The sequence below is a fragment of the Fringilla coelebs genome (genome assembly GCF_963513975.1).
Source record: "Fringilla coelebs genome assembly, contig: SCAFFOLD_38, whole genome shotgun sequence".
Taxonomy (NCBI): domain Eukaryota; kingdom Metazoa; phylum Chordata; class Aves; order Passeriformes; family Fringillidae; genus Fringilla; species Fringilla coelebs.
In genome coordinates, this window is record NW_028167583.1 from 353,363 (window position 1) to 369,034 (window position 15,672).

The 15,672-nt window shown below is 53.8% G+C and overlaps 1 protein-coding gene across 1 annotated transcript; it reads right to left on the reverse strand.

Annotated features, from left to right (window-relative positions):
- Nucleotides 1–7,868: 7,868 nt before the first annotated feature.
- On the reverse strand, nucleotides 7,869–8,501 carry LOC311165741 (uncharacterized protein; the record flags this gene model as incomplete). Its single annotated transcript, XM_084227253.1, is given in 3 exon segments — nucleotides 7,869–7,907; nucleotides 7,911–8,051; nucleotides 8,265–8,501. Coding segments are annotated over 3 exon segments (417 nt in total).
- Between the last annotated feature and the right edge of the window lie 7,171 nt (nucleotides 8,502–15,672).

Consider the following 15,672-nt stretch of genomic DNA (forward strand, 5'->3'; position numbering starts at 1 on the left):
TTGTGCAATCATGGCCTCCAATGATCTGCTGTAATTAGTCCCTGGAGAGGCTTTGTCAGTAACAACACTCAGTGGGACTGATTAATGCTTCAGGGTACTTCAGTTCTTTTAAGGTACTTGGTGTTTCCCTTTTGATACAGACTCTGTGAGAGGTTTGTGCAATCATGGCCCCAATTATCTGCTTTAATGAGTCCCTTGAGAGCTTTGTACTGACACTCAGTGGGGCTCATTAATGTTTTGAGATACTCAAAGTTTTTAAGGTACTTTGGAATTTCCTTTCCTCACGGAGGCTTCCGAGAGGTTTTTGTGCCATCCTGGCCTCCAGTTCTCTCCTCCAAGGAGTTCATGAGGAGCCTGTGTTGGGCATGGACCTCAGTAGGACCCATTCATGCTTAGAGACACTTTGATTTTTTTTTCTGACTTTGAGTCCTGGAAAGGTTTGTGCAATCTCCTCTCAGACCCTGAGGTTCAAGGGCTGAGCTCCAAATGCACAGTGAGGCTCATTAGGATCAAGCAAGTCCCGACAAACCACGGCTCTGCCTTGATTTCCCTCTGCTCTAATGCAGTTCATTAGGAATGTTTCTGTAGTGGTTTTGGTTTCCCAATTTGAGATTTCTTGGAGAAGGCATCAATTAGTTTGGTGGTTTCAATATTGGCTAATTACCAGTGCACTCACTAGAATATACTGACTCATGTCCTACTGTGTGGTGGGATTAGGACAAAGGAAATGTAGGCACAGAAATTTTAAAGGGTACATTAAAAAGTTAATAGTAATATATATTAAGAGTGATAAGTATCAGAACAAAACTTTCAGAACACTTCTCCTCTCCCTACAACCTTTTCTTTCTTACTGGCAATATAAAGAGACAAAACCTAAAATTTTCAGTCAGTTTATCATCTCCAAAATAGTCTTTCTTCAGTTCACTTAGAGAGAGGAGTCTCTTTTTCATGCTATGGAGACTTTTCCAGAAGCAAACAGTTCTCTCATGGCTCTCAATTCCCACAAATAGCAGCCACCAAGAAAATCTGCAATCATGAAGTCCCTCCAATTTTTTCACAGCTTTTCCCACAGCTGTGTTTATGGGCCATGCCAACTCATGGGGTATTAGTTTAAAGAGGAGCTGTTTAAGAGCAAAGATTCTCTTCATCTATTTCTGAAATCATCTTCATCCTGAGAAGAGAGATCTTCTTCTCTCCCTGAGGGTGCAGAGTCCCATCATTCTACTCTCTTTCTCTGTTCAAACTTCACATCGGATAATAGCTACTTCAACATTTGCTTACTTTAGCATGGAGGCCTTTGCTGAACAAGTCATCTCTCCATACTTTTCAATGTGTTATACGGAAAAAGAGAGTCTACTGTATCAATTACATCCTTCTCCATAGCTTTACAAGAGGATTTCAGCCCCAAGATCAAGGCATTTCTTCATCCCTCCCATATGGGACTCAATTTCCTCTTCCCTGACCTTCATGTCATCATGTTGCTCCTCTATGTGCCTGCACTTTGTCCTTTTCTCTCACTCAAGGGAGGATGGAAGCACTGAAAGAGTGCATATCTCACCCGGGGCCTACAGATGGTTCCATGACCCCGGCCTGGCTCGGTGCTTGTGGCCAGAGCTGTTTTACGATGGAGGTTTCTGCAGTGGCTGTGCTGGGGCTGTGTCAGGATGGGCCGCGCTGGGGGAGGGCCAGGATCTCAGCAGCCAGGCCAGAACACAGCAGCAGCACAGCCGGGGACCGATGGCTTCTCCTCCCCCTGTCCGGGGGTTGCAGGCGAACCCCAATGGCGGCAGAATTTTGGTAAAGCCGGCCAGCTCGGGGCTGCTCCTGGGGCCCAGTGGATCCTGGCTCAGCCTGGCCTGGTGGCATGGCAGGGTTTAGCAATGCCCGGATGTTGGCACCTGCAGCCATGGTCCAGCCTGGCCTTGGCCCTGTGGCCTCCCCTGCCCTGCCTGGCAGCCGATGGGGCCTGGCGGGGTCCCTGGGAAGGGGCCCAGCCCCATGGCAGGATCTGCCTGGCCCGCCCCGGCTGAGATGGGGGCTGGGTCAGCCTTGTTACCTCTTTGCCAACCAGAAGGGAGAGAGACCCTCCCAGGCCTTCTCGTCTTTAATATATGTCTTCACAGAGGTGTGTACAGGTTCTTGAGTGGTTTAACAGACTGTCAATTCTCAAAGTTAATTACCGAGTGGTTTTTTGTCAGTCATGGTGTTAGCGTTCAGGAACACATAATCACAAGAATGATTATATGCAGGTGCTTTTATTGAAGAGCTCTGGGTGTCAGGGGTACAAACCCAAATCTGACTCCGACTATAAAGTCAAGATGAACATGTTTTTATATTCTATTGTTATATAACTTTCATGTTAATTATTAAACTTATATTGTTCTATTGTATACATAGATTTCAGCTAAGCAAAGCCCCCCCTTAAATTTCCAGCATAGTTTCTCATGATTCTTCTTATGGTTATATAATAATTATATTTAATTACTAAACAATCACCACATCTAACAATTATATCATTTATCATACTGCTTACACAGGTGCAGTTGACAAAGCCTAACATTTTCAGATTCTATCTTTAACATTTTCCAGGGTTCCACTATCATTCACAGTAACTGCTAGCAGCTTCTCTTAGGACATCACTTCCATGGTGCAAAACCACCACAACAGCACAGAGCACAGAGCTCCTTTGCCCATATGTAGTGGTCATGTGCCCAAGACCTCAAAAACCCTCCTTGGGAGATCTCTGGGCCCTCCCCAAGGTGTTTTCAAATGAAAACATTCAGCTCAGAGTCTAAGAAAATCAGCAGAGGACAGGGCCAGCCTGACCTGTCTGTCCTGGCTTCATTTGTCTGGGAGCAATCCTTGGATATATGGAATTTGGGAGGCCAAATTCTAATTTTAGCCATAGCCCTTGGACATGAAATCTGGTTCATTTCCATAGGAAAGAAGGAATAGAGCTCCAGTATTTCAGGGGACAGATGAGAGGTGACCACCAGGGGCCAAGGCCGGCCAGAGCAAGCAGGTTTTTTTCTGAAAAATACCCTTGCATGTAGGAAATGTTTTAGGGAGAGTACCAAGTTTTGCAATCGGCATCTGAAAAGAGGGACAGTTGTCTTCCATAGCAAGGAAAGCATGGAGCCCCAGTGCTCCCGGATGAGAGGCAGCCCTTGACATCCCAACATCAGCCAGACCTGTCAGGTGGCCTCTGGCAGGCCAAGACAGCCAGACCTGTTCCATGTTCCCTGGGTTCCATGAGGCCCCACAGCGTCCCAATGGTCCCTTGCTTCCAGGAGGCCCTGAGGTGCCATAATGCCCCCTTGGTGACACCAGGCCCTGAAGGGTCACAATGGTCTCCATGGTTCCATCAGGCCCCACAGAGCCACAGAGCCATAATGGTCTCTGGGTTCCATGAAGCCCCGCTGTGTCACCATGGCCCCTTGGTTCCATGGACTCCAGTGGTGCCACAACTATTCCCTTGGTTCTATGAGGTCCCCACAGTGTCCCAGTGATCTCCATGGGAAGGAAAGAACCCAGCCCCAGTGTTGCAGGGGCAGCCACCAGAGGCCAAAGCCAGCCAGACTTGATGGTACTGGCAGATTTTGCCTGGGAGCAACCCTTGCGTATACAGAATTTTAGAGGTGGAATCTCAATTTCAGACATGGACACCTGGAGGAGGACAGTTCTTTTCCATAAGAAGGGAAGCAAGGAACACTGGTGTTTGAGGGGCAGAGGAAAGGTGGCCATCAGAGGCTGAGGCCAGCCAGACCTCTCTGTCTTGGTAGCTTTTGTCTGAAAGCAACCCTTGGATATAGGGAATTTGGGAGGTGGAATCCCAGTTTCAGCTATTTCTCTGTAGATAAGAAGGACAGTTCTTTTCCATAGGAACGAAAGCACAGCACAGAGCCCAAGTGTTTCAAACGCAGACGAGGAGAGTGGTGGCTCCTGGGAGGCAAAGCCAGCCAGACCTGTTTGTTCTGGAAACTTTTGTCTTGGAGAAATCCTTGGATATATGTTATCTGGGAGGAGGAATCTCAGTTTTGACCATAGACACCTTGAGAAGAAAGAAGGTTCTTTTCCATTAGAAGGAAAAGCACCGAGTCCCAGTGTTTGGAAAGCAGGTGAGAGGCAACCCCCAAGAGGCCAAGGGCAGCCAGACCTGTCTATCCCGGCAGCTTTCACTTAGGAACAATCCTTGGATGTATGGAGTTTTGGAGGTAGAATCCCAGTTTTGTCCATGGACACCTGGTCAAGATAGTTGGTTTTTCCTACAGGAAAAAATAGTGTGAAGTCTAAGTGTTTTGGAAGAAGATGAGAGGTGGCCACCCTTAGGCCAAGCCAGCCAGACCTAACTCTCCTGGCACCTTTCATCTAGGGGCTGTCCTTGGACATAGGGCATTTTGGAGGCGGAATCTCAGTTTTGGCCATGGGTGCCTGGACAGGAAGAAGAGTTCTCTCATGAAGAAGGAAAGCACAGAGCCCCGGTGTTTCAAAGGAAGATGAGTGCCAGCCCTCAGGAAGGCAAGGCCAGCCAGACTTGTCAGTCCTAGCAGCTTTTTTCTGGGAGCTATCCTTGAATATAGGGAATTCTGGAGGCAGATGCCAAATTTTAGCCATGGGTTCCTGGTTGAGATGGATGTTTTTCCCCCATAAGAAAGAAAAGCACATGGTCCCAGTGTTTCAAAGGCAGATGAGAGGTGGCCCCTGGATGACCAAGGCAGCCAGATCTGTCTCTCCTGGCAGATTTCATCTGAGAACAATCTTTGCATATAAGGAAATTTGGAGGAGGAATCCCAGTTTTGGCCATGGGCCCCTGGGGGAGAAGGACAGTTCTCACCCATAGGAAGGAAAGCCCAGAGCCCCAATGCTTCAGGGGCAGATGAGAAGAAGCCCTCAACATGCCAAGGTCAGTTGGACCTGTCAGGCGGTCCCAGGAGGCCCAGCCAGCCAGACCTGTTCCATGTTCCCTTGGTTTATGGAACCCCCAGTGTCACAATGGTCTCCTTCGTTCCATAAGGATCTGGAGTGTCACAATGTTCCCCTTGCTTCTGCAGTGTCACAACAGTCCTGTGCTTCCCTGAGGCCTTGCAATGTCACCATGGCCCCTTGCTTCCATGCACCCCTGCTGTGCCACAATGGCTCCTTGGTTCCATGGGCCACACAGCTTCATCCCTGACCTTTGGTTCCATAGGGATCATGAGCGTCACAATGGTCTCCTTGATTCCGTGAGGCACCAAAGTGTCACAATGGTCTCTCTGCTTCCATGAGGTTCTGTAGTGTCACCATGGTGTCCTTGGATCTGCATTGTCCCAATAGCCCCTTGGTTCCATGAGTTCTGTACTGTCAGCAATGGTTTCTTTGTTCCAACGGGGCCTTGATGTGTCACAACAGCTCCTTGGTTCCGTGATGTTCCAGAGTGTCCTGTACGGAAAATCACACTATGAAAAGCCAGTGTCCATAATGGAGACACAGGAGTCCTTCAATTTTATTGGAATAAAGGGAGACAATCCATCAGGGCTCAACCCCATGGGGTTTTCTCTATGAGGTTTCAGAGGGCAAAGCCTCCTTTTATCCTAAGCTCCCGGTCACATGTTACCCTCTTCATTTCCCCACTGGCTGAGGTACAAGGAAGGTACAGCCATCCTGAACCCCCAACCCCATATTCCCCTCTTGAACCTGTCATTTTAACCCAAAGTTCATAAACTCAAGCTCATGCAGACCCACTTGTTTCAGACTTTTTCAGAAACCCCACTGTTTCAGAAGCCAAGCTGTCAGGGCTCTGTAATAAACCTGCTGCTGGAAGTTAGTAGAGACATTAAGACCCAATTCAAGGATATTAACACCTTTACATTCACCCATCAAATTGTCTGTAAGGACATTTTGCCTATCAGCCACAATGGACTCCTCAGTTCCGTGGGGCTCCACAGTGTCACCATGGGTTCCATGCAGTTCTGCAGCGTCACCGTGGTGGTGTTGGACCCGCATTGTCACAGTGACCCATGGCTCCATGAGGTTCCATAGTGTCACCGTGGTCGCTGTCAGAGGCTGGATGAGATCGATGTCCTGCTACAGGAAGGTTTGCCCCTTCCAGGGAGCCCCCAGAAGGGCCCAGCATAAAACAAACATCAATAACTGATGTCCCAAAAATGTTTGTAGTAAGTTGGCTTTTTTCCATAAAGTTGTTTACTGAACAGTGTTGTCTTAATTGGCCAATCATGTCTTGATTAAATGACCAGTGAGGTCCAGCTGAAGCAAACCAAGATATAAAAGAAGAGGACTGGATAAATGGGTGGCTTTTAGCCCTTAGCCTTCTGATCTGAGTCTGTGTCATCTCTGATTGAACGGTGACATTTGGGGAATCTGTGGGGACTCATGGGGATCCTTTCTGCCCCTTGTGACCCAACAGGAGCTTCTCTAATAAACTTTGCCTAAAGCTCCCACTGTGCCCATGAGAGGAACCCCTGTGAGTGTCAGGGACACCCTGGCTCCTTGGCAGCCTGGGGACTCCTGGGATGTCACTGTGGAGCCCCTGTGAGTGCCTGTGAAAGAGCAGTGCCTTTGCAGCCCAAGGTCCCCTGGGATGTCACCACGGAATGGCTGTAAATGCCTCTGACCACACGGCTCTTTACCATCCCCAGAAAGCCCTGGGAGGTCTCCATGGAGCCCCTGACTCTGCCTGTGACATTGCAGCTCTTGAACAGCCTGGAGACTCTTGGAAAATCCCCATGGAACTCCTCTGAGGGCCTGTAACAAATCTGATCCTTAGCAGGCAACCATCACCACTGCCCTGTTGTTATGGTCAGTTTCCATGGCAACCATCCACAGTCCCCCTGTTGCTATGCTCAGTCCCTTGGCAGCTCCATGGAGACCCCATTCCAGGGATGGTTGCCACGGACACCAGCTCAGGCCTGTAGCCAGAGCCTGGTGCCATGGCAACCAGTCCCATCCCCAGGCTCATGGGATCCCAGAACCACAGAACTGGCTGAGCTGGGAGGGGCTGGCCCTGCACAGGACACCCCAACAATGCCAGCCTGGGCCTGGCAGCGCTGTCCAAACGCTGCTGGAGCTCAGAGAGCCCTGGAGCTGGGACCCTTCCCTGGGGAGCCTGGGCAGGGCCCCAGCAGCCTCTGGGGAAAAGCCTTTTCCTGACATCCAACCTCAGCCTGCCCTGACTCAGCTGCAGCCATTCCCTCCACTCCTGTCCCTGGGCACCAGAGTGAAGAGTTCCCACAGCCCCAGCCAGGGACCTGCTCCCAAGGCTGTTGCCATGGCCACCAGGACTGGGACCAGCTGGGATGCTCGGTTTCTATGGGCTGGGGTTCAGGAATGGGATTCCCCAATTTCCTGCTCACAGTAAAACTGCGCTGCTCTCACTGCCCTCCCGCCTCCCATGGAAAGCACAAAAGGCAAAGATCCCGGGCTGGGATAAGAACAATTTATTGGCAACAGAAACAACATTAGGAACAAACAGAAACAAAAACAGTATTGGTAACAGAAGGATAAGTAAAACTATTTACAGGGAAAACTACAACAACAACAACTGGCTCTTCCTGGCAATGCATTTCCCCTGCCTGGAAAGGACACCCTTCTCTGTAGCGGGGGAGTGAGAGAGAGAGAGAGTCCCTTTCCTGTCCCTGGCAATGACCTGAGGTGGGAGTGAATGCAATGTCACGGTCATGGCCAGACCCTCATGTTCTTCAATTCCACATCATGTCACTGTCAGGGGCAGGAAAAGGGGCAGGTGTCTTCCCAGCACGGATCACGGGGAACATGGATAACCATGGCTTTTCCTAACGTGGGTCCTCATATGGGGGATGAAGCTGGAGCACTGTATGTAGTGCACTGCAGTGGGGGCATTTGCAGGGTTTCCTTTATCGGTGCCTCTGTTGGTGTCTGGTCAAGGAAGAGATTTAAGTGAATCTTTTCCCACACTGGGGACACTGGTAGGGCCTCTCCCCAGTGTGGATGCGCCGGTGCCTGACGAGGGAGGAGTTGTGCCTGAAGCCCTTCCCGCACTCAGGGCAGTGGAAGGGCCTCTCCACTGTGTGAATCCGCTCATGAAGAAGGAGATTGGAGCTGGTGTGAAACCTCTTCCCACACTGGGTGCACTCATAGGGCCTCTCCCCAGTGTGGATGCGCCGGTGGATGACGAGGTGGGAGTTGCACTTGAAGCCCTTCCCGCAGTCAGGGCAGCTGAAGGGCCTCTCCTATGAGTGAATCCGCTGATGGCAGAGGAGATGGGAGCTGGACTGAAACCTCTTCTGAACCTCAGGACACTCGTAAGGCCTCTCCCCAGTGTGGATGCGTTGGTGGGAGAGGAGGTGGGAGCTGCAGCTGAAGCCCTTCCCACACTCCCCACACTCACAGGCCCATTCCCCAGTGTGGATCATCTGGTGGCGGATCAGGTGGGAGCCGTGCCTGAAGCTCTTCCCACACTCCGCGCACTTGAAGGGCTTCTCTTCCACAAGGTTCTTCTGTGGGGATTTGTCCTCCCTGGTCTCCATCCTCAGCTCCTTGTCTGGGGGAGGAAGGACAAAGAGAGGATGGGATTTGCCTCCATGTAAGAAGGAAGGGGAAGGAAATCACCCCAGTGTCCCCAGCAGGATGGTGTTGGCAGCAAAATTGTCCTGCAGTCGGGGGCTGTGCTGGGCTGGGAGATGGAGCAGGAGAGAGGGGGAAAGGGGCACTGACTTCCTCCTCACCTGCCTGGGTGTCCCAGGGCATCTTCCTCTTCCTCGCAGCCTCCCCCTCCATCCAGCCAGGGTTTGGGAATGGGAAATCCTGGTTTGGGGAAAAATACAATGGATGAGCACATTGGGTTAGGTGGTTCCTCCTGCCCAAGTCCATGTCTAGTGTTGCAGCACATCCACAACGAGACTCTGTGAGCAACCCACACACCCAGAGCCCAGAGCACACTTGCTTAACCTGTTGACAGACAAGTCGAGAGATGGATCTTTGTGCAGAGCTCCAAACTCAGTTTAGTGCAATGAAGAAAAGCCAGGGACAGAGACAAAATGGGGCTGAGGACACAGGGTTTTAAAGGGGGGAAAGCGGCGGAGCTGAGGGTCCAGGGCCAGTGGGAACTGAGCACAAGTGGTGCAGAGGAGGGGCAGCCAACTGGGGAACCAATGAGGTAACAGGGGCGGAGCAACCCAGACAGCAACCCTGTCTTGGTTGCTACGGGTCAAGTTTGTATTGCTGTTCCCCTCTCCGGGTTGCTGGGGCTCCTGGCAATCCCACAGGTTCCCCTTCTCTGGGCTCACCACTTTGGCATCAAAGCCATCCCAGGGGTCAGCCCTGTCCGGGGTCCCTGTTTCAGGGTCCTGGGGTATCCATGGGTCCCCCTGTCCATGCTGCAACCACGTCCAGGCTTCTGGAGCACCCCCAGCTCTCGTATTGCCCGTTTCTGCTCCCCCCATTGCCGGTTTCCCTGCCAGCCCTGCCGGTGCCGGGCGATGCCCACGTGGCTCTGGGCTGACAGTGCAGCCCCGGGGCCGGGCAGAGGCAGCCCCAGCGCGGGGGGACCCTGCATCCTCCGCTGCCTCGGCAGCTGCGCCCAGCCCCGGGCACAGAGCTCCGGCAGCCCCCGCCGCCCCCTGCCCAGGGAGCCCCGGGGACCCCCGCAGCCGGGGCTGGCTCCGAGCGAGGCGGCCCCCGAGCCCGGCTGCGTGGCCAGGTGGGCACGGCGAGCCCGGGGCCTCTGTGCCAGCGCTTCCCCCGCTCTCGCTCAGCCTTTGCCCGGCCCCCCGAGCCCCGGCAGGCCCCGCACGGCCACGGCCGGGCCGGGCCGCTCCCCTCGGAGCCCGCTGCGGACACGGCTGGGCCGGCCCGGCCACACGGACCCGCCTGCGCCGGGGGCCCACGGGCCGCCGAGCGCTGCCCGGGCCGCCCGGGCCTTGGCCCCGAGCACAGAGCTCTGCCCGGGGGCTCCCGGCCCGAGGGGCGGCTCCGGGCCCGCCCGGCCGCTCCCGGCTCCCACAGCCCGCCCGGGGCCGCCAACAAAACATCCCAACAACAAATCCACAAACCAACCACCGCCACCCTGTCCTGCTGCGCCTTCCCAGGCACCCCAACCCCGCGGCAATGCCCCCAGTGCCCCGGGACAAAAAGCTGCTCCGGCCGAGCCCCTTGGAACCCCCACCTGCGGCCCGGCCCCGGCACACCGATCCCGGCAGCTGCCCCGCTCTCGCAGCTGCGGCTCTGGAGCAGGGAGGCTCCGAAACTGAAACTTTGTTCCTTTTGCCTGGCTGCAGAGACCCCCAGGGCGTTTTCTGCACAGTCCCAGCCCCCAGCGCTTGCTGAAGGCGCTCCCTGCAAATGTCCCGCTGTCAGGGCCCTGTCCTTGCTGTCACCTGCTGGGGCTGGCCATGGACAGAGCTCCTGGACTTGCATTTCCAGCTGCTGTGCAGCCAAAGCTGAGGGATCTGCAGCTGCCTGAATGCAACAACTGGAACAGGAGCCTCTCTTCAGGGGGAAATCTCCCCTCCTGTGCCAGCCCGTGGCAATGCTGCCATTCTCTGCTGCTGCTGCTGGGGCACTCGGGGCTCTGGCTGAGCAGCAAAGGTGACCCTGAGCCAGGACCTTTCCTTGCCTGCAGCAAAGCCTCGGCACGCAAAGCCCATCCCAGCACTGTGCCCTGTGCCAGGAGGGATTGTGCCAGTGGAGCTGACCCGAAATTCTTTCTCCCAGGCACCTTTTAGGACATGCAACAGGGAGAAGCCAGAGCCCACTCTCAGCTTTGCGCAGTCCTCCAGAAGAATCCTGAGTGTGAAGCAGCCTGGGAACAGGGTTTAGTGTCAGGGGAACGGAACTCAGCCCTTTTCTGCCCTGTGGTCTGAGGCTCTGCATTTCCAATGGCCCTGCAGCTGCCAAAGAGGCCTTTTTGGCTCAGCTGAGAACAGTTCTGCTGAGAGCCTGTCCTAAACCTGCTCTTCCTGCAAATGTGCCCAATGAATCCTCATTTTTTGCAGCCCCAGGTGTGGTGTGAGTGCCAGTGTGACATGTGAAGGATGGAACAGCTCTGCTGGGGGGAGTTCTTGTTTTCTGCTTTTGGTTTGGGTTTTTTTTCTTAGTTGGTTATGGTTTTTTGGGGGTTTTTTTTTGCATGCTTTTGTTTGGGTTTTCTTAGTTTTCTTTTTTTTTTTTTTTTTCTTTTTGAAATAACTCCCCCTGTCAGCTCTGGGCAGAGCTCTGTCACTGTGTCTGACACTTGTCTGTGGCACTGTGCAGGTGGCCAGGGGGACCTTCCCTGAGCTGCGTGCAGAGGAATCCACATCAGCCCAGGCCGGGGTGGGCAGTGGCTGGTCAGTTCCATGGACTGGACACGGCTCTGGACGCTTCCCTTGGAGTGACTGCAGGGAGGGAACGCTGGGGCTGTCACTGCTGGGGTGTCACACAGAGGGGAACGCTGGGGCTGTCACTGCTGGGGTGTCACAGACAGGGGAACTCTGGGGCTGTCACTGCTGGGGTGTCACACACAGGGGAATGCTGGGGCTGTCACTGCTGGGGTGTCACACACAGGGGAACGCTGGGGCTGTCACCGCTGGGTGTCACACACAGGGGAACGCTGGGGCTGTCACTGCTCCTGCCCTGTCCCCATCAGCTCTGCCAGTGCCTCAAGGGGACACAAAGGCTGAGCCAAAGGGTGAGAATTGCAGAAGGGGCTGGGCTGGCAGGGGCCCATTGGGATCAGCCAGTCCAGCCCCTGGCCCTGCACAGAACCCCCAACAATCGCAGCCTGTGAAGCCCTGGGAGCGGTGTCCAAAGGCCTCTGGAGCTCCAGCAGCCTCGGGGCTGTGCCCATTCCCTGGGGAGCCTGGGCAGTGCCTGAGCCCCCTCTGGGGGAAGAAGCTTTTGCTGATCCCTAGCCCAGTCCTTCCCTGGCCCAGCTCCAGCTGTTCCCTTGGGTCCTGTCCCTGCTCACCTGGGCAGAGATCAGAGCTTGCCCAGAGAGCCTGTGGCTGCTGCTGGATCACTGGCTGTGTCCAAGGCAAGGTTGGATGGGGCTTGGAGCAGCCTGGGATAGTGCAAGGTGTCCCTGCCCATAGCAGGGGGTGGAACGAGATGAATTTTGGGGTAACTTCCAAGCCAAGCCATTCTGTGATTTTGGGAGAGATGCTGAAGCTCTGTCTGAGCTTTATCTCACCAAATGTCCGGGTCCAGCAGCAGCCATGGGTGGGATCATCTCCTCCTCCCTCTCCTTGTGGCTGGAACTCACCCAAGGGCAGCAACTGAATAATGTCCTTCAAGGGCAGTGAGTGCCAGAAAGGAATGTTACTCCTTGGGGAAACACAATGTCCTTGGACTTCAGCAGAGCATTGGAATGGGCCCCCTCGAGCACCTCAGCACCACTGCAATCTCCTCTTACTGGGCTCGGCCCAGGAGATCTCCCAGAGCAGCTGCAGAGGAGTCGCTGTCAGGACGAGGGACATTTATCAAAGGTTGATGTAGATCAAAACAAGCTCTGGCACCATTCCACATTTTTGTTTGTCACTGAGAAATAAATGCAGATGTCCCCATGCCACAATCTCAGTCCCCCCAGGGTTCCTGTGTTCGGTTTCATCCCCTGATATGGAGACACAGGAGCTCTCCTGGCTGGACTGGGTGTCAGGAATCCCTTCCTGAGCTTTACACCCTTGGAGTGGGTGAATAAGGAGGTTCCTGGCTGCAGGAGATGGTGTGGGTTTTGGAAACAGGCCAGACCTGGAGAAGGCTCCATCTACAACCCCTCAGCACCCGGCAATCCCACGTCTTTATTTGTGTGACTCTCTTGTCAGGGCAGGGAGAGGGGAGAGGGGAGCCTCCTTGGGGCAGGGAGAGGAGGCAGAGACACCAAAAGCAAGAGTCCCAAAGGGGTCTGGGCAGATCTGGATCCAATGGCTGCAGTAGGTGTGCCATTCCTAAATCCAGTTTGGGAGAGCCATGGCTGTGTTGCTGTGTAAGCTCTGAGGTATCTGATGGTGGGAGATGCTCAGGTTTGTCCTGTTTGCATCCCCAGGTCCTGCAGAGCTGCTGTTAAACAGCGCCAGGGGATGCTCCTGGCACTGACCCTGGCATGGCTCAGGGCTCAGCTTTCCTCCATCAATCCCACTGCAGAGCTTCACTCTGGGGGGAAGGTGTTAGTGGGTCAGGAGCAGCACAATCCAGAGAATTGGAGAATAGTTTTATGTTGGTAATTCTGGGAATGGGTTTTTCTGGCAGGATGCTGGACACCAGGGATTTCTGCCCTCCTTTCTCAGAAGAGTTTGGGTTTCTCGTGTTAGCGCTGTTCCACAGCTCCCACCATCCCTACTCCTTTCCTTGACACTTCCCCAGCTTCCCAGTGTCCTTTCTGAGGGGGAAGAAAGGAACATCCATGGTGGCCCCACTTGGCTGCCTGGGGCTCCGCTGCTCCTGGAGTTGCAGCATGTCCGGCACAGCCGCTCTCAGTGGGGCTGGGACTTGGTTCAGGCCCCACAGTCCCTGTCAGTGGCCACTCCGCACTGGGCTCACGCTCTGGCCGTGTGGGGCCGCTGAAGGCTCAGCGGGTCTGGCTGAGCACTCAGTGGGGCTGGGACTTGGTTCAGGCCCCACAGTCCCTGTCAGTGCCCACTCCCCACTGGGCTCACGCTCTGGCCGTGTGGGGCCGCTGAAGGCTCAGCGGGTCTGGCTGAGCACTCCCAGCTCTGCAGCTCCTGACCCATGCCAGGGATGGGGTCCCGCAGTCCCGGTCGGGGCCGTGTTGCCAACGGGGCCCTGTTTTGGGGTGGCCATGGGTACCTGCTGTTTCTCCACCCTCAGCAGCCCCACAGCAGAAGGGTCCTCTGGGAGCCCAGGCAAGGGATCCAGCTGTGCAATTCCCTCATTCTCTACAGCAGCTCTCCCAAAAGTCCTTTGGGCTCCCTGAAATACTGCCTCCTGAGGTGATCCATGCCAGGGAGTCCCAGGGCCTCTGGGCCAGTCCCGGGGGGAGTTTTGGCCATTCCCAGTCGTGGTCACTTCAGCTTTGATGTGCTCAGGCCTGAGTGGCAGCCCTCAGCCAGATCTGGCTTACAGGACAAACCCTGGGCATTATGTGACTGACACCATCAGTTTTAGTTAGCTAGAAATAGATGGCCAAGGTGCTTCTGCCAGCTGTTCAACACCAAACCAGTTGCTTTGGAGACTTTCACATACTCTTGTGTAGTTTCCTGCAAGAAATGTATCATTCTAAGAAATTTTCCCAACTGACATGAATACAGTTTTGGAGGATGTTTTAGGGAACAGCCTCCAAGCCAAGGACTGGGCTCTGGCCAAGCCCTGAGCCCTCCTGGTCAGAAAAGTGGCATGATATCCAGGAGTTTATATGCTAAAAATATAATGAAGCTGCTTTACTTTGCTGATTTGGGCCTATAAAAGCTGAACCCACTTTTGGAGCAAATTTGGAGACCTTACCTACAGGTGGATGCAGTACGTGGGATTTTCCCAAGGGCTTGGAAGAGTTCTCCAGGTCCTCGCTGTGAAATGGCGCTCCCCAGTGACTGCAGACTCTGGATGATGGTAAAGTATTTAGGCAATTGGGGATGTGTCTTTCTCAATCCCTATTCTTTCTCTCCCATAATAATGATTAGGTGCATTACCTTGCTTTTTTTTCCTTGTTGCTAAAGCCAAGCATGTAGTTGTATTGAATGTAGAATTTTACTTTTGTGTTGCCTTAACACTCACAGTAAAACAAGACCATTCTTCCCATTGGTTTCTGTGCTCTTTAAATCGCCCCTGTCAGCTGGCAGAACAGGTATCAGAACCTGATGAAAGCCAGGCTCTGCTGTCATCTAGCTGGGCCCATGGAATGCAGAGGGCCACTGTCAGTCCATGGAACCCATGGAAGCAAGGCTCAGATGGGAAAAAGGCGTGCACCATGGCACCCCAGAGACCCTCACGGAGCCAGGGCTGCAGTGTGTCACAGAGGGAGGGACCTCATGGCAGCAGGAGAGCATTGTGAGGCTGTGGAACAAGGAGGCACCAAGGTTCCACTGTGACTTGACAGAACCCCCTGGACGTGAATGGCCCCAAACGGACCCAGAGACACTTCCGAGACAAAGCCCAGGGAGGGGGATTTGCTTTATTCAGCGCTGGGTGCGCGGGGATATCTCCTCCTAACAGCGCACAGGGGCACACAGCAGATTACAATGGATGGTTATACTCTATGCATATTCATGGTTTGCCTTAGAAAAGATGTAGTTATGCAAATGACCTCTCAGTACTCATTACTCTCATTAGCATACGCAAGGCGCAGGCGCAGGCGCAGTGCACACTGGTGCTGGCACTGAGGAAGGCTCCGCGTCTTCCTCGGGGGTCTCCTGATGAAGGCTGGATGTCTTCATCGCTGTGCCCTTTTCACCTTTCTCCTCTAGGCATGGGCAGTCTCTTGTTGGCTGTTTCAGCAATTTCCTCACTGGCTTTAGCAAGCTCTGCCCTTCATTTCTGCCAGTTTTGTTCCCTAGCTCTTGCCAAGTTTCATCCTGTGTTCTGAGCTTGTGGCTGAATTTTTGCAAGCTTCCATATCGGGTACAGTGTCTCTTATTCTTGCCCAGGTATGCCTAGGCACAGTTCTTTTAACCCTTTCACAGCCAAGGACTGCAGAGCCACTCCTGGACACTGGGAATTCCTGCAGGTGCACCCACCTTTGCAGACAATGAGGCTCCAACCTCGCTGTGA